Consider the following 19,749-nt stretch of genomic DNA (forward strand, 5'->3'; position numbering starts at 1 on the left):
GAGGCCAAAAACCCTCGAGTGACTGCAAAAGACCTGCAGCAAGACTTGGTGGAAGACGGCACTGAGGTTGCTGAAGGCCTCGACGACCAAACTCCAAGATTTCCAACTCGAAAGTAATTTCAAACTGTGCCACATTCATCTGCCCATTAAACTACGGTGACTGTTTACAATCACAAAATATTCCAGTTTTTACTCTTATTCTGAAATAGACAATATTCCTTCTGAGCTGTTTATAAATGGCTGATGAAAATTAATATTCCACTCATATTCCCGTTTACATGCAGCCTTACTTTGCCAGTGGTAGAGTCTCCTGTTTCATTCTTTCAACTCCCTTGGTTGGCATTTCAATATTTGTTGGCTAGTTGCTTTGCTTACCATGCACAGAGCTGACCATAACAGGAAAGAGGCCATGTGCTTGAAACCCAAATGTCTCATGTCTTAATCAGAAAATTCTATATTCAGAATAGGTCCTAATTCAGAATATCCAGGTAGAAATGCTGTTCACATGATCCGCAACAAATCCTGAATATTCTGAACCATAAAAGGATAATAGTGTGTATGTAAACACAGTTATGGTCAAGTTCCTGCAGATCACCTGATTCAGTCATTTGCCTGCACAACTGTCACGCATTTCCTCATTAGCTTGTTTATACATCTGTTTTTGTCAGATTGTCCATCTTGCCGTAGCCCTTCAGCTGCTGTTTTCCACCTGGTTACCTGTTCTTGCCTGGCCACCTGTCTTTTATGTTTTGCCTGCCAGCCTTTAATTTGTTTGGTCCTTCCTTTGAGTCTCTTAATTTTACCTGTTTTATTTGGACAGCCTGCCTGTGGGTCGAAGTTCTGTCATAACCTGTGACAACAAAATGAAGAGGAAAAAAAAAAACTTGATTTTATGTACGTGTTTTGTATATAGAACACATTATACTGGGCTATATACAGTATATATTAAATGTGGCAGCACGGTGCAGTGGTTAGAGTTTGCATGTTCTCCCCCCAGCTTCCGTGGGTTCTCTCCGGGTACTTCGGCTTATTCCCACAGTCCAAACATGCAGGTTAGGTTAACTGGTGACTCTAAATTGTAGATGTGAGTGTGAATGGTTGTCAGTCTCTATGTGTCGGCCCTGTGATTGATTGGCAACCATTCCAGGGTGTACCCCGCCTCTTGCCTCCCTTAAGGATAAGCAGTATAGACAATGGATGGATGGATTTTAATTCAATCATACTCTTGTTAACACATTTACTACTGCCTTAAGACTGTAGAAAAATAAGTCTAGTCGAGATTTCTAGTCGAGAGTCGTCTATAAAATGGGAAGCATTGTAATATAGTGACCATAAATTAGTGCACTTGCCAAGGTCAATTTTTTCATTCTAATGTGGGAATTTCTGAGGTGTTGCATATTTCACTCTAGTAATATAGTAAAGTGTGTGATTATACCGTACATCAGGGATGTTGCTTGGCAGGTTGCGGGTAATTAGCCTGCTCGGTTTATTGCTGTTGCTGATTTGGCTTGGATAATACATCCAACAAAGGAAACCCTCACAGTGCAGACTATCAGACTGATAACCCGATTTAAAACATTAAGATTGCCTCCCCTGCCAGCTGTATTAGTCATAAATTCCCTTTGCATAAATATGTGATTTACAAAAATCTGATAATTATACTCACTACTGGCAGTGGTGACGTGTCCCACAAAACACCTGATAAAATACTAAGATAATCAGAATTGCATGCCCACACTATGGCATGAGCCGGCCACTGAGCTTTACTAGTAATACTTTTGATAAATTATTGATATAAAACATGACTGAAGAGAAGTGTTTTCCCTGAAATCATTCTACCATTAAATGAGACTTCCCTCTTTTACTTTTCCAATGACCAAGTTGATCAAGCCTAACCCATCAAGGTGGAGGTGTTGCCTCATCCGCTGTGTCCATCTCAAATTTAATGTGCAACCTTGATATTAAATTCAACTCATTCAAGGCTATTTTATTAAAACTATCACCATCAACTATGAGTTGGCAAAAAGTCAGACGACTCAGATCCTTCCAACTTTCTTTTTGACAGTGTAAGCATACTTGCTCAAAAGACCACCTTCTGGTAGCTGCTCACCCTTTACAGCTCATGATTTTTTCAGATTCCTTCTGCAGAAAAAAACCCGAATGAGATTGGATCCAAATTTGGCTCCTCATTTCCAGCTACTTCTGTAAAATCAGCAATTCAACATTCACAAGCTGTATCCCAGTTAGTCTCCGTTCCCTCTCCTGAAACACTGCCTGGACAGCTGATGTTTACCTCTAAACCAACTGCATGCCTCCTCTAGCCCTTTTTATCTTTTTAAAGATCTTGTCACTTACGGCTGGAGCTGTCCCAGGTAGCTGTAAGACCAGTGTGGTTAAACCCCTACTTAAGAAACCACTTTGATCCAGGGTCTTTGAATACTTATCTATCTCCAATTCTTCCCAAAAGTACTGAAAAGAGTTATGTCTCAGCAACTTTCAGCCCACATATTTAACAGTAATCTTTTTGAATCCTCTGAATATTTTCTACTGACAGAACCTCACACTCCGCAGAAAGTGCACTATTCCATTTTACCATAGTGGCGAATGATCACCACTGTCTCTGGCCTGGCTCTCAAAGGTTTAAAGTTTTACCTATCATAGGTAAGACTCTTCCCTCTTAATATGTCACCTCTGGGCCAAATGATACGTGGTCATGGGCATTAATACTACACTGATGATACTCAGCTGTGTGTGCCAGTAAAGGTGGATGATCATTCACAAATGATTAAATTATAGGCCTGTTTGTGAAAAACTGGACGTCGTGCTCCTGCTCCCAAATCATGATAAAACTGAGATGATGGTTTTTGTTCATCTGCTGGATATAGACACTTGTCTCATCAAATAACTCTTGGAAACTTCTCTAGGTTTGACAGTCAACTCAACACAACTAAAATTAGGCTGAAGCAGAGATCCTAATTCACTCCTTCGTTTCATCCACATTCGATTATTGTAACATTTTGTTTTCAGGCCGACCAACATTTTTACCTTACTAGATTAATTTTACCTTCGCTTCATTGGCTCTCTATCCATAACAGATCAGACTCAAAGGTGCTTCTGATGGCTTACGGAATTGTAAAAAGACACGCCCCTCCATATCCATCCAATCTCCTTAACCCTTATATTCCATCTGGTGCTCTCCGCTCTCAGAACTCAGGCTCCTGTTTGTCCCCAGTGTTTAAAAAAAAGAAACCAGCGGGCTGTAGGGCCTCTTCTTATTGTGTGCCCTTCTTCTGGAATAACCTTTCTACTGATATCAGACAGTCTGACTTTATTAAATCCAAATTCATCTTTTCACCTTTATCTTTCAGTTAGCTGCTTGTTTCTGACAATCTTTTTACCTGCTACCGTTATCCAGCCCATGCGTCTGTCTCAATCTCATTGAAGCTGTTAAGCCTCATGCTTATTGTCCACAATTTCCCTGCTTACAAGAACACTATAAACCTTCTGAAAACCACCGTATCTCTCAATCAGTTTGTTCCACGTCTTCATGGTGAAGAGGAGCTTGTGTGACTCAGGGTCTATTTGTTTGGCAGCACCTGGGAGTCGCTGGATGTTTCCCTGATCTGTTATTCATATCAGTTCACAATCTATCTAAAATTTCCTTTTTATAGTCATCCTGATTGTCCTTACTGTGATTGTAGGGGATTTTGTACCTGTCACATCAAAAGCAGATGAGAACTGAGAATAAATACAAATGGTAGTCGCTGTACAGAATGTCTTGTTTATTGGTTGTTGTCATACATTTTCAAAATTACTATATGCTTTGTATCTAAAGACTCTCAGATGGATTTTACTGTCTCTAAAGGCAGACATAGTTACACCTGCAATACAGGACAACTCTCACCATGGGTGTTTGATTGGTGACAATTACATTCAATTTAATTTCTTGGACGTTAATCTATGCAGAATTTTAAGGTTAGAAAAACTTCAATAGACAGGTTTTCCTAATTCCATAATTACCAAAATAGTATTAATTAAGATTTTCTAAATTATTCATGGTGAAACAAGTATTTCCATGAGCTATGTTCATATGCCCCTGGAGAGAATCACTCTGTTTTGCAGGAGATCGGTCACACTGCAGAATTGACTTTTTATTTGATAATGTTATACACCTGTGGAGGAACAGCAGACACTATCAACACATTTGTGCTTATCTTTTTTTTTTTTTTTTTTGAAAGTTTTCTTTTTTCTGGTAAATATCAGTTTTTGACATAATCTTTTTCACAAGAACAGACTAAGTTAAATCTGTTATAAGTTTTGTATACCAACATGCTCACAATGTTTCTGAACCATTTTTTCTTTTTTCTTTTTAGTGTCAGAACAACAATAATCAAAACAGACGCCCTTTTGTTTCGAACAGTTATGTGCCAGGTCTACCATGGTGGCATCAGAATAGTGTAATTTTTCTTTGTAGTTCGCACGCTCATCAAATGCAGGAGGAAAATAGGAGGGCCTGCAGTCATGTACACAGGATTCACTTGCAGGGCATGACCGTAACTTCAGGAAAGAAAATCACAGATTGTAGTCGGGCAATCCAAAAATAAAAAAAAATTGACAAACTCAACAGCAGTTCAGTCTCTCTTCATTTTCATACATCACATTTGACATAGAACACAATTGCAGTCATCAATAAGATTTACATCATCTGTTATTCTCTTCAGACCCAAAGAACTGAATATCATCTCATGTGCTCTGAAGGTGAAAACTGGTCAGCTTGCTCTACAGTCTTTCTCTCTCATGACAAACTTGTGGCTGTGTTGTGCATGTAAGGTGATTATTAAGATATTTATCTCTTTTTTTTTCAAATACTTTCTTGTTTGTGTCTCTTTATTAACTTTATACATTGTGCAAAAACAGCTGTAGTCTACTCTAGAAGGCCACCAGGTGTCTTGGTATTCATTTCACTCTGCGTGTGTTCAACAGCATTTCTCATGTCCTATGAAACATCTGTGTGAAAATGCTGTCAGATAGATTTCTCTGACTGGTTGACCTTGTTGTGGAATCATTTCAAAGTAAACAAACCCAACGCATTTTTAAAATTGTAGGCAGAGTTGAGCTGAATATGAACAGCGCAAGACTAACTACTGTACTGCAGATGTCAAAAATAATTTCACAAAAAAATAAGCAAGGAGCTATGCAACAAACCCTCTCTCAACAAGAGTTTCACCTTTGACATAAATCATGTTTGTGGCAGTTTATTCAGAGTTTTTACTGTGTTTGCAGCATTTGGCCAAAAAATATTTGTACCAGCAACTGAAAACACACATATTATGGGTGAAAGAAGAACAATCTTGATAGGCTTGATTTTTTTAAGTCAGCACACTGTTCTCAGAAAGCTCGACAAAACATACCAGAGCCGAACTGTTGTCAGCTATTTTCTCCTGTATTTATAAGCTGTAGGAAGACCAGCACACATTTGCCTTTTTTTTGATAAAAAAAAAAAAAGTCCTTGCTTGTAACCGGTCAGTTTGAACCTACTGTACTGTAAGTAAACAAAAAAAAAAAAAAGAAAAAACATTTTTCCTTTGGTTCAGACCAGAAAAACAAACATGGAATGCGGCACCTGTTCAAAGATTTGTATATTGTACAGTCAGTTTTTGGTGTGTTGGCTCTTTGCTCCAGCACATGAGATCTGACTGAAACAGACTGTGATGTTAAAGATCTGATTCTCAGCTTCAACTTGTGGATGTTTACATCCACATGAGAAAACTGGTTGGGAAATGCAGAAATGTGGCCCCCAAATTAAGATGTCTTATTCAATATATAGCTGGCCAGGCCCATACTGCAGCTGTCACATCTTGCCGGTTTTAGGGGCTTTTTTTGCCTTCAGCCTGGTGATGAGTTGAACTGAGTTGAAGTGACTGACTTGATTTATGTTCCAATGCTTGGACATGGACAGACTCTTTTCTTGCCTTGCCTGTATCCTCCGAAACATTGTCCCGCGTTATTGTCCTGTAATTGCAGGGAAATTGCTATGAATCCCACGCTATTCATCCAATATGGATGCGAACACCCTCTAACACTATTAGAAGCAGAAAGTCAGCACTTTCACCTCACAGCCATTGTTTTATTTCAAATCCAATGTTCTGGAGTATAAAGCCAAAACAACAAAAATATATCACAGCCCTAACACTTTCTGACTGCACTGTACGGTAACAAATGCTTCTGTGTTACAACTGAACAGTTTCCTGCGTGTTTTAAACAAACATTTTGCTTTTTTTTTTGTTTTTTGGTTGGCTTTGTAAGGCCTGAACATAAATTTTCAGATCTACTGACTGCAATTCAGCATCACTGAAATGTCAGTGACTGCCTCCGTGGCACTGTTAGACAAATGTGTCGACAGTCCACTTATGACACTGTTGTCTTGAAAAGTGAGTAGCTTATAATCTTTTATAACGGTTAATGTATATGTTATAGGTGTGTATTATATTTCCCCTCACCCCTGATGGCCCAACACTCTAAATGATAAAACAAGAATGACTGTATTACATTAGCGTCAGTCTACTGCATCACTAAGAACAGCATAGCAGCCTCACCCATGGATTTGCATGTTATATACAGTGAGTATAATACATTATTCTGGTTAGGTGTGATTTATGGTGTTTATTTACATATGATATGTAGTGTGGATTAACATTTTTCAACTTCAACTGATAAGATAAATGACTTTAAAATGAAAATGTAATATTCCAGAAATGTAGAAAAATAAGTCATTAATTGTATTGACATGAGGAAAATGGTTGGTTTGTATCTAGCACCTATCGCAGCCATATTTCTATATACTTTAATAAACCAGAGCAAAGGTATGGGCACCACTGAATATAACTTGAAATGTCTTTTTACCCGTGAATCACTTTGTACACAGGAAATACATTTTATGGGCAATATAAGGGCATTTGATAATCTATTAATTTAAAGGCCTTTTGATACAAAAATAAGTATAATAGAACATACTTTTTAATTTTCCACTTCTGTTAACATATCAGGGATATTTTTAAATAAACTGATCTTTGAATAAGTTTATACTATACATATTTTATTCTTGTTTGTGTGTGCTTTTAATTCAACTCTACGCTTTGTGCTTTGTAAAAGCTATGATTGTTCATAAAGCCCACTCCTCTGCACTTTCATAACCTGCAATAACAAAATAACAAAAACAATCAGGAGAGCTTTTAATCAGGTTCGTCTGTGAAATTTCTTTCCACTCTTGTCTCTTTCTTTATTGTCTTTCTACTTCCAAGAGGTTCATTGTGAACTTTTATCTATAGAAGTCAACTCATCAATCTTTCATCCGTCTATCACACTTCATCCACATCTCCTTGATTTTACCTGAAATTCAAACAATTTTTAATTGAATCTTTTTTTAATCATATTTGTCTCATGCATTGGGCATAATTAGGATTTAGAAGCTTCACTCTAAAGTCCTTTGGAGAACTTATTTGCCCTTCAAAGATGGTCTAAATTACAGACATAGTTAAAGGATTTTAACATCTCTGAACTCCAAATCTCACTGCATCCTGTATTTGCTGCATTTGTTGTTTTGACTCCTGTACAATCTGCTGTAGAATCCTCTCTATACAGGTTCTCTCTTTTATATATGTCTCTCCTAAAACAGAGATTGTGATGTCAACAGCACTACCTGCTAAAATCAACAATTAACTGATCTGACAATGATTATGTTAAAATGCCATTTATCATCTTTTATACGTTTACCATCTTAACTCTAAAAAGACTCACTGAATGTCTGTGCTTTTACGATTTACAAGTGTCAACACTTTAATTTGCCCCCTGAAATAATCTCTAAATCGTTCTTAAATGAATAACAACCAATCGAAATTAAATTCTGTTCTTGAATTGCACTCTTTTAAAGTAGCGTACGATCTTTTGTTTCTGTATCCATATCCCAATACGTCCCTTAGACTCTGACCAAGCCGTGAGTACATAAATGAATACATGAATAATGGCTGATTTTCACAAAATTCATAAACAGCTTGTCTATGTCAGTAACCCAGGGGCTTCATTAATATCTGTAAACAAGAACCATATCTATCAGATCTATCCTTAGACCCTATAGTCAATAGTAATTTATTAACATGTCAATAATCAAGGTAAAAGACATCCATCTATGTTGGCTGGGTTAGCCTGTGTAGCAGTCCTGCCCCATTTTGTCTGCATTAACTGTGCATGTCATATTAAGTATTTAGATGACTTCATGATTGTGTTTGTATGTGGAAATGACTGAGTAATGAGTATTGTGCTCACTTCGGTAAAATAATTGGTCAAAATGCACATGATGTACAGCAAATGGAAAGGTGTGTGTGTGTGTGTGTGTGTGTATGTGTGTTAAATCATTACTTCTCTATATGGAACTTATGTATTTCCCTTTTGTCTGACAGTCAAATCAAATCCTTTCAGTTATTCTTCACACAGTAACATGGGAATGGCTCTACATCCAGCCAGCAAGGCAAAAATCAATGCAATGCAGGGCAGTTTGATTCACCTGGGGTACGTTTGCAATATAACTGATATTACCAGAAGAAAATTAATTGTGGTGCTGATGAAATTGTACCTCCTCCTACCTCAGAAGTCCCAAAATGTTGTCTATGAGCAATCGACCTAGCTGTTTATGCTACCCTGGCAGCAGAGAGCTCTGGGTGTATTTATAGTGAGAGCACTGTCGGGACAGCATGAATTATTAATGGGTCCTGATGCAGATTTATCTGTGACCTCTAGGCCACCTGGGTGCGAACCCGCACACACACAAACACACACACACATACGTGCACACTCATACACACGTATATATAAACTCACGCGTTCACATACTAAATCAGTGTTTGTCTGTGTGTTTTTTTTCGTGAAATGATGACAGATGACAGTGTGTGCAGTCCAGTAACCCTCGGTAACCCCCAGTGTAGCCATTAGCAAGCCTTCAGTCGGTTGATGGGTTCATAGAGGATGTCTTTCGCCCACTTGGATTGGTCCTCCGAGATAAATTATTCAAAGCTCTGAAGCATCCAGCAAGGTACAGCACATACTTACAGAACATACATTAGGCCTAAACTACATACACACACATACGTACTACATATGTCAATAAGTGAACAGTCTGTTCCTTACTAGCTTCTGTGTAGACTTTCAACCTACTGGCATAAAGGTGAAGTTTCCCTCAGAAACTGGATTCAACTGAGTTTAGTGTTATCTCCCTTTTGTTGCAAAAGTCATGATCAAAAAACATGTAAACTGATCCTTGGCCTCGTGTGTCTGCTCCCTCTGTCCTGTTTCATGGCTCAAAGGCGATACTTTCTCAGCAGGTCGGCCTGCCACATGTACTTCCTCTCAGGGAACCTCTCTGGGATCTTGATCTTGCGGAAGTCTTGAATGCACTTTTCCAGCTCCTCCTCGACCGTCAGCTTCTCCTTTACCGGCCTTTTCTTGCAGGTGCTGGTGTCGCGGGAGCTCGCTGTAAGTGTGCGCAGCAAGTCGCTCTTCCTCCGCTGTTCGGACTGCTGGAGCATGGCGATAGGGCCCTTTTTCAATGGCCTGTCCAATGTTTGGACGTTGGCGTGGGGGTGTGACTGGCGACTGACCGGGCCGCAGATAACTGTTCCCTGGGGAGAGCTGGCTTCTGACTGGCTCTCAGAGCTGGAGGTGGAGAGCTCGTTGAAGGAAGTGCCGCTCTCACCCTCGCCGTCCCCTTTGTGGTTCTTGCAGCAGCAGTCGCATGGAGGGGAGGACCAACGTGATGGACCACCTGTAACGATATAGAAGCCAGAGAGGGAGCTAATATTAGAGTCCATTTTTTTCCACCATGTCTTTCTTTCAGGGTCAATCATCATGAAGGGAAAAATGAGACAGTGACACAAAGAGAGCCACAAATTAGTAAGACAGGGGAAGAAAGACAAAATAAGAAGCACCGATGACAGACAAAGAAGAAAAGTCAGCTAATGCCAAATGGCTATCACCTAGAACAAAGTGACATGGCATCAGGGACAACTGGCTGGCTTCCAGTCTAATCATGGATGTGAGCTGGCTGACAAGTCTGTATTGTTCAGAGAACTACCCTCGTAGATCTGTGCCGTCACATGAAACAAGAGCTTAAACCATGTGCATACACACAGTGAAGGTCCAGATACACTTGCTGTAAATGTATTTACAGTAAAACGGTGGAAGCAGTGGCAGTTGTTGCTCAAATGAGAGAATTCTTAACTTTGCAAAGATTTCTAACGGCTCGAGGAGAAATTGTAGCAAAAAGGAGTTCACACAAACAATGTAGTAAACTGGAGTCTGTCGATTTTAAAATTTAATGGGGGTCAAAATGTTCGGTACTGTCAGTGCATTTTGATTTCTCTGAAGCCTGCTGTCTTGTTCACCAGTCAACTTATCAATCTCCAACTGCAGTTCTTAGCAACCCCGGGACAGAACACATTCATGGTTCGATCAAACAGTGAAATCCACCATGAAATCAAAATGATTGCAAGAATTGTGTTAGAGAATAGTAGATGTTGTGATTCAATTGAACTATTCAGTAACTGTTGATGGTTGATTTGCAGATCACAGGATGTCTCAGTTATATATTGTTTTAGCAGCATTTAAGTTAGTGTATTTCACACTACATGTCATTATTTAAATATACTTACAAGTAACCTAGAAACATAAAAACATTAAGATCTTTACCTCTTCATCTGCAAATATTTACTGAAACATTTTTGCAATCTTCAAATTTATTTCCAACCCTCTGGAGTATTTTCCCTCATCCTCTAAAATGATTTGAAAGTGTGTACAATGCTTGGAATTTGGTTTAGTAAGTGTAACTACCACTTAAACTAAGGATATGAATGCATGACCTTTACTTTTAGTAGTTGTGGAGTAGTTTGCAATGTGGTATTAAGTAAGGATCTTAATACTTCTTTCATCACTAGTACAATGATGAGTAGATCTGAGTACCACAAGTGTTTCTACCTGACCTTGAGCTTACACTGAGCAGGTATTTGTCTCAAAAAAGTAGCAGGGTACCTCAGTGGTGATGAGGTTGAGGCAGCTGCCCATTAGTCGTGTTCTCAACAAATACACAGAAGCAAAAGCATTGATCCGCGATCATCGCTGGGAGGAATCAATGGCCCGGCCTAACTTCTGTGAGCGTACAGTCAGCCGAGAGACTCAGAGGAACCAGAGCAGCACCACACCTCTCACTGCAGGAAGCAGCCATTTATTTTTCATGCCAACCTCCTGAATAATTAAAGGGGTATCTGTTGCTGATGGACTCCTCTGTTTAGTGAGGAGAGAGATCAAAACCCTTGAAGCAAAAACACACACCCAGCAACCCCCTCCCCCCTTTTAGGTTTTCAAGCCTCGCCCCTCACCATCCTCCATCCCCACCGCCACACACACACACACACACATATACGCAAGCGCAGGCTTCCACATCAAGTTCAGTAATACCATCTTTTCTTTTCATGTGCTGTTGAGCATTTTGCTTCAAACAAGACAGCACAAGACTATAAATAACGCTGCTTAAAATAAATGCCCTCTGCTTTAACTTCCCTTTATCCTTGGCAGCATGTTTGACTTGTTTATAGGGAGAGAGCGGAACAGAACTAAATTCATCCAACCAATGTTTGTTTCTCAGAGTACCACTCATAAACAGCTACCACACATTGTAACTACATTGTTGTGAGTATAAATAGAAGAAATAATTCTTGGACGGTTTTGACACTGACTCCCACTGCTAGCCTAAAACTGCAGGAGGACTAACATTTAGCACAGAATAAAATATAGGATACATATATGCACACACACGCACAGCTGTCGACTTTATGTGAAATAAACATCACCCATCAAAGGCAGTGACGGAATATAGAACACAACATCCTTTGTCACCCACAGTAGCTCTGGATCTCTATAATTATCATTGGTATTTGCAGCTTTCACATGCACAAACACACAAATAGAGTGGCTTCAGACAAAGGCGGAGAATACACCATTATAGTGCACACTGGAGGTACAGACACAGTTAGAAATGCATCAAACTTGGACAAAAAGATGTATTCGTTATACAGTTGCAGGACAGGGAGCGTAACCTCATGATCGGTGCAATTAGATGTCTTCCCAACCTTTGTTTAGGGACTCGTGAGTTAATTTGTGTCACTGAGTGAATAGGTAGTCCTCTGATCAATGAGAGGCAGGCTTGTAATTGCCGTTTTGAAAAATGGCCCCAGACTCTGGCGAATTGTTAAATCTGCCTGTAGCCAATCTGCCCATCCGAATAAAATTAACACGATAAGACAGGTAAAGCTGCCGTAACAAATGCCTTAAAGAGCCATGTTATATCTTTGTGTGTGTGTGTGTGTGTGTGCATCTGTACGTTTTGATTTATGACATTCTGATTAAACTGGGGCATTCAGTAATTATATCCATCCCCATATAGATCTTCATATTGTAAGTCTTGACTGTGACATCCATCTTTAATTTTCAGGTATTGTCAATGGCTATTAGCCTCGCTGACACAACATACAACCAGGGAGGGATCTGATTTATCATTCTGACCATTCGGATTTCCTGTCAAACCTTTAGCTTCATGACAAATTGGCTGGCAAATAATTCAATTGAGGACACCACTTACAGAGGCTTTAAAATCCAAGCACTAAGTGAGATTTGTAAAAAAACAAAGTCATCTAATGGTGTCTCTACCCTCATCTGTGGTGATACTGTAATTATGTCCCCAAAAGGATATATCAGTGTGCAGTGTTGATGCTTAGTAGCACATTAAAGCATGTTAGCAGTGAAACCAATTTCCTCTGCTAATTGAAGCGAAAAAAAGTGTCAACCTGCCTTTTTCCATTGGTACTTACACTGACTGGTTAGAATCACTGAATCAAATCATTGTTTATGTTATACTTATTCTATTTTTCTCATCTTCTGTCAGCTTGAACTTATTTCTGTCTTTCTTTATTGCTTTTGGCAGCTAAATCAGTGAAGGTGCTTAAGGTAAGGTAAATTTTTCTGCATCATATCAAAAGGTTCAGGCTGTGTCCTTAAAATTTGATTTTGCAATAAACCGTGCACTGTTTTCCCCAGTTTGTCCGATCGACGATTAAGGGTTAAAACATTTACCTCAAACTTGATATCTCAGAAATCCCCGGTCCAATTTTGCCGAACCATAAGTGAGCGGCACATGGAGCTGCCAAAGTTAACTCTTATGGAGATGCCATAATTAAAGGTCAACATTTCAGAGTCCAAAGGCTATAGCTGCCACATAAACGGTTTGATTCTAATTATACAGGGGAGGAATGATGCATTTTGTTGCTGATTGGCCCAAAGAATGGACACATACACATCCATCGGTCTAGGTGGACATTTTTAATTGACAGTTTGCCTATTCTTCTGCACCTGAGGCCATTTAAACTGCAAGAACGAAATTTCCCTGCATCACTTCAATCCACTCACTGTGGCTTGTGCCGCTTACTGTGTTGTCCATGTAGTCCTTGTATGAATGATGGGTGAATGAGGATGTAATGTAAAAGCGCTTTGAGTAGTCAAAATGACTAGAAAGGTACTATACAAATACAGACCATTTACCATTCCCCTCTCTCTCTCTCGCTATATATATATATATATATATATATATATATATGTACATATATATATATATATATGTGTGTGTGTGTGTGTATCTGTATGCTTTGCATGCTAAGTGCATATTTTATAAATAATTACATGTCATAGACAAGGTATTTTCGCTCTCCAAATGCCAGGAATTTGACAGTTTCTCTCTATGACAAGTAGGTGACTGAACTGAATGATTGACTCAGTCAAAAAATAACCTGAGGGTCATCGTTCATACCAGTCAGGGGATGTCTTAGGGAGAGGGCGTCCCCACTTCCTGTCAGTCATGCCCACGTGCGTGTCAGCATTTTTGGAAAGATGTAGAATAAATCACAGAAGGTGAGGAGGAGGAGGTGCAGTTACTGTAGCAAGAATGTGTTTGAATTTGAATGAACTGAATACTAATGCTATTTTATGGCACCTTTAACATTTGAATTATAAAATCTTGTCACTTACACAAATTATAGTTTAATTTCATTTCCAAATTAGATGTCTGTTTAATAAAGGGCCACGGAAGGATAGAAACGATTTAAGTCCACTCAAAGGATTCATGTGTACTTCATAAGGCAGGAGTTTTTATGTCTCTCTCAATTAATTTTTTTTTTTTCAGCCACTAAATGGTGTAGCCTCTATGACATCATTTAATTTATCAAACAGATTGAAATACCAACAAGCCAGAAAAGAACGTATGTGCTGATAAATGATCCTCATCACACATCTTTACCAAACAAAAGGGCTCCTAGGGGCCTACTAAACCTACTAGTAGGTTCAGGAGGCTCTTATCACCCAAACTTGACATCAGGTGATGTAGTATAAAGAGGGACAGAAGTCCACGCAGGGATGAGACAGGGGTGGTTGGATGTTACCATGACCAGAAAGGTCCAGTTGCTGGTACTCTTCAGTGGTCGTATTTGTTGTTTTGAGAGTGTTGTCAATATTAGATGATATGCACCTTCTGGCCTATTGGTTTGTGCTGCAGGCCCCATCTGAAGCATTCTAATGGTAATGAGATGATGTGGGCCGCTTATGGGCTGGCAACAGTAAGCCCAGGCTATAAACTACAGCAACAAGAATACTGTGATGACATCAAACAACCTCACAAACCAGTAACCAGTAATATGCTACATACTGTACACTGGAGCACATTTCACCACATCTCTTGCATTGTTTAATGCAAAAACAGTAGCCTAGATGTAGAGAAGTTGGTTTGTGGTTGGAAGGCATAAAATCGGGCAAGAAAGTGAATCAGGAGTGCATGCCTTCAGTCTTGAGTTAGGCTTCAATCTCTAAACTACTTTAGGGACTAAAAGAACTTTGGTTGTACTGAGCTTCTCTTGATTGCGATTGTATTTAACTCTGTGCTCTTTTGTGCATTTTTCTGCTCAGCAAACTTAGACTACCTTGGATGAACAAAGTCAGTCATAACAAGTGCTTTCGTCCTTCACAAGGTCAGGTGGTATTTATAATGTACTTGTGAGTTGTTTAAGTGACACAAGTTGAAAAGAAAAAAAACACAGTTCAACCATTTGAAAGAAATGAATTTGTGTGTTTCTGTGCTCCTTGGTCTTTCCCAGTATATGTGTGTGTGTGTATGTGTGTGTGTGTATACACACATCAGTGCATGTGTATAAATGTAAATGTCATATATGTGAAGGCCCAGTATATGTGGCATCCTGTGCTCTTATTTGAGGAGAAGTCATACTTTCCTTTAGGGCTGAATGCATGTTTGTGTGTATGTGTGTAAGTGCACATGAGAATGCATATGTGTGCGTGTGCATGCATGCACCATGTGAGATGGTGCGCACCATAAGTGAGACTCCGATGTAGGTCAGTTTGTGTGCTTCACTGCCGCCTCCTTTCCTCCGCATACATCATACATGCTTGTAGTGCATTGTGTGTGTTTGTGTGTGGTTTGCACAAACAGTGTGCGTATGCCTGTGGTCATCCTTCAGTGTGTAAGTGACATTGGCCTTGGAACTATTATCTGTATGCCGCTGGGCAGAGAAAGGGAGGCTGATGTCAGGTGGGGTTCCCATTCGTGTCATCAGAGGTGTCAGACTGTCGGCCATGCCTCTGGCTAGCATCACTCAGCACACACACCCTCTCTTTGTGTGTGCGCCTGTGTGTTGTGGTATACTGTATGTGCAGCAATTGATTCATGCGATCCCACGTTGTTTCTCTTCCAGGGAGGTGGGCAGGAGGTCTGACTGAAGTCTAATGACTGTCACATGCTATTACACAAACATTCAAAGACACACACACACACACACACACACACACACGTACACACACACACACACACACACACACACACACGTACACACGCACACAATGCATCTTGACAGGTGCTCCAGGCTCTGATGTATTGATCTCAGCAGGAACCTCCACAACCTCTGTTAGCTCTGGCCACTAAAAAGACCTGGCTGACTCATACACTCACAGTGAAATAGAATAAACACTCTCTCTCTCACACACACACACACACACATGCTGAAAAAAATCCCACAGACATTCAGTAAAAACCTAATTTCCTATCCATACACAGTATATCATGCATCGATCATTTCAGATACTATTCACAAATTGATTTATTTTCTTGAATGAGCAGTTGTAAAACTAACATGGTGATAAACTCACGGGGACACATTTATTCCTTGTCAATATTTATGATGCAACTATATACTATAATACAGACTTATGTGCTCCAAAATGAAACACTACATGCCTTAATATTAATCTGACATCACACTCCCTGGGTCCCTGTAATATTTGAGGCTTTCTCATCCTGTTTTCAGACACTCAGGCAGGGTACAAGTTTTGCATCATTTAGAATGGCAGCCACCAGCCACCAGCTTAACTGGATGTAAGCACTGACCAAAAACTTTTGTAAATCAATGACTGGTCTTTAATTCCATTATCTTCGTCCATCTTCGTATGAGATGAAACACCTCCAAAGTTTGTCAAATCAAAGAGAGAAAAAGCGGTTTTTTTTTTTCTATGAAATTCATGCAGCATGATCCAACTCTTTTGTTCCCAAAATATTTCACGGTGTGTCCAAACGGACTCAGATATTTTTACTTCATTATGTTTAGTTATTCTGGGAAGAAGAAATACTTATGTTTTCCACTTGAGTAGAGTTTCAAAATAAGACAAAGGCTCACAAGTATTTAGTGGTCATACCAACATGAAAAAGTTTTTGACTGAGTACATAAACATGCACAAAGTTCAGTTATCTTTTCTGCTCATCTCCTCTCTTCTTTTTATTTCATTTCTTTCACCTTCCACCTCTACTTTTTGTCTGCACTTTTCACCTTTCTCTCTCCCTCTTCCCATGCATCTCTCCCTTACCATTTCTGTCCTAATGCCTGTATCGATGGGTAGGCGCATCAGTGGAAGAGTATGGACGATTGCCCTCTGATTGATTTCTGTCATACAGCCTCTCAGCACTGGGAGGCTGTTCGCCGGAGATAAATGATGTTGGCACAACAAAAGCAAATAAACCTCTTCTATCTATCACTACCCTCTCTGTCAGTTTTTTCTGTGTCTCACCTAAACTGTGCTGTCTGCCTCTCACTCCTCTTCCTGCCTTTCCGTCTCTTCTTCACTCTCTCTGTGTTTCGCACTCAGATTGAGGTTCCACTTTCTCTCTCTCCGTTAGTCACTTTCCATTTTTTTCCATATATATTTTTTTTTTTCATTTTATTCTCTAACTTTTTGTTCTAATTCTTGAAATCAACATCCCTGTTACGTGTATGCTGCTCCTCAACCTTTCTAGTGTAGCAGTTCAATCCTGTGCTATAGTTGAATTTGTACTCAAAACACAACAGATCAGGTCCTGAATAATTGCCGGAAAAAATGCATATTAGCATGGAGATCTAACTAAATATGACCAGATAAGACCAGCAGCTCTGAATGGAAAAGAAAACATGAACATAAGCCCACTGACAGACAACTAATTAAAATCAAGTCATTTAAGCATTTCTCTTGACAGTGATTATCATCTGATTTAAGGGAAATTATGACGGAACTATGTGCACTCAGACACTTGTTACATACCATCAAATCTTATTTAGTGATTAAGCGTTGCAATTAACTTTTTGTGTGTATCCACCTCCCCTCATCCCGCCTCCTCTCATCTTCTCATCTCACATACCAGCATTTAGTTTAAAACCTTTGGAAACTCCCAGAGACTGTTTCTGAACTTTTATTCGAACAAAAGTGAATTCCACATTAGGAGTGATGAACGCAGCATCATAGAACAACAAAGGCCCTCGTCAGACTCCATGAGGGAGTGGCCTCATAACCTGATCGTGTCTGAGATCAACTTTGCGACCAATGTTTCTACGACTCTTCCTTAACTGCGTTGTAGATGATCTCTTAAATGTGAAGCAGCTCAAAGAAGGAGGCTTTATCTCGCTCGCAAACTCACTCATTTATGCTCATGAGTCTGAACACGAGGTGGCTGTTCAGTCACTGAGATGATCTCAACACGTGCCAACCTGCTCTACATAATGAAAAGTAAGTCAACATGTTCACCACCTACAGGCAAAGAGGTTCACAGATTTGTGTGTTTTGAAGGTTTCTAACAATTCTCTTTAATTAAAATTAAACAAGATTTAAGCACGGAATTAATAAAATACCAAATTTTAGCTTTTGAGGATTTCGTGAATAATTGTAAAATGTATTTCCCTCTAAACATCTATGACTTTATTAGTCTTTATCAGGCACAGGGACATAAAGCCCCTTAAATGTCAGTGCCTACCTGTCAGCTAGTCCAAATTGTCTGTGCAAATAGTTCTGAGCTGTTAGATCAATACACAGCAGTTATGTAAATGACTTCAATACACAAGTTTTAAGCCTGCTGTTCTGATATTGACCGGACCTGCTATGGATGCTTCATATCAATAATTCTGTATGTCCACTTTTCTCTTTTCAGAGACACTGTCCACTTAATGGATAGAATGGCTCAGACTGTTGTACTTAAGGTCTTTCTGTATAAACCTCCGTATCTATATTGCATAAGCCTCAAATCGTACATGCAGTTTCTACTGTATTTCACAATCAGTGGCTTTGATCAAGTACTGTACTACCATTTAAAACTGAATTATTAATGGAACTCAACCCACATATGCTATTACTACAATCCCAGGGAAAGTTGAGATTATATGACTGAGTGCTCAGTCTGCGCTAACGAAAACAAAGTGAGAGATGGAAAGAAAGTGTTTGTTCCCCTCATAAGCATCAGACTGATGTGTAGCACCATAGAGAATCAATCAGAAAAAAAGGGAAAATGAGATGCTGGCTGTACCCTGTGTGATTTTCTGGGCATATGAGTCTATTTTCTGGTTCAGGGGTGACATCACTGCAAAAATGGATTTTATTTTAGTTCAAAAGCTCAGACAAATGCTCTTTGGGTCCACAAAGTCAAGTTTTCTTTTCATTGTTAGTGGCGCAGCTGTGCTAAGGCACAATCTAATGTCATCACAGGTTAAATGTGATAATGTGTTTACCCCTATGAGGAGATTGTTTTTTTTCTTTTTCTTTCTTTCTTTCTCAAATGTCCTTCATGTAGAGGTCAATGGAACAGCAGCTAAAGTTGGTAGTGATTCAGCGTCTTGCCCAAGGACACTTCAGCATGACAGATGCTGGTCAAGTCAGGAGTCTGAAGCAGCAGGAGCCTGCTTTACATCTCAGCTGTCTGGTTTTTAGCTGGGGGGGAAGAAGCTTGGCCGGTCAGATATTGATTAAACTGTCCCTGGCCCCTGCAAATGAGTTCTGGACAAAGATGTCAGCTGTCAAATGAGAATTCAGCATATTCAGAATGCAAGAGGTGTGTATTTCTGAGCAGATTGTTGGTTTGAGCTATATTTGCAAGGTTGGCATAATGCATAACAAGAATGAAGCGTTTCTTATCCCTCCCCCCCCTTCCCTCTCTCGTCTCCCTGTTTTGCTCTTGATGCAGCATAATTAGTCCCTCTCAAGGCAGCGTGTGTTCGACTGTTCAGCTTCTTAAACCAACCACTTCTTTTTTGCACGCATTCTCTCACCCCTGTATTTAAGGACCGTCTGCCTGTGCTGCTGTGT

General features: G+C 39.6%; 1 protein-coding gene across 1 annotated transcript in view; it reads right to left on the reverse strand.

Annotated features, from left to right (window-relative positions):
* Positions 1 to 9,350: 9,350 nt before the first annotated feature.
* kctd16b (potassium channel tetramerization domain containing 16b) overlaps positions 9,351 to 19,749 on the reverse strand; it is a 69,950-nt gene continuing 59,551 nt past the window's right edge. The window contains exon 2 of the mRNA XM_070843922.1: positions 9,351 to 9,814. Coding sequence (XP_070700023.1) covers positions 9,351 to 9,814 — 464 coding nt within the window. The remainder of the gene's footprint in view (positions 9,815 to 19,749) is intronic.

The sequence above is a fragment of the Pempheris klunzingeri genome, chromosome 14, assembly GCF_042242105.1.
Source record: "Pempheris klunzingeri isolate RE-2024b chromosome 14, fPemKlu1.hap1, whole genome shotgun sequence".
NCBI classification, from domain to species: Eukaryota; Metazoa; Chordata; class Actinopteri; order Acropomatiformes; family Pempheridae; genus Pempheris; species Pempheris klunzingeri.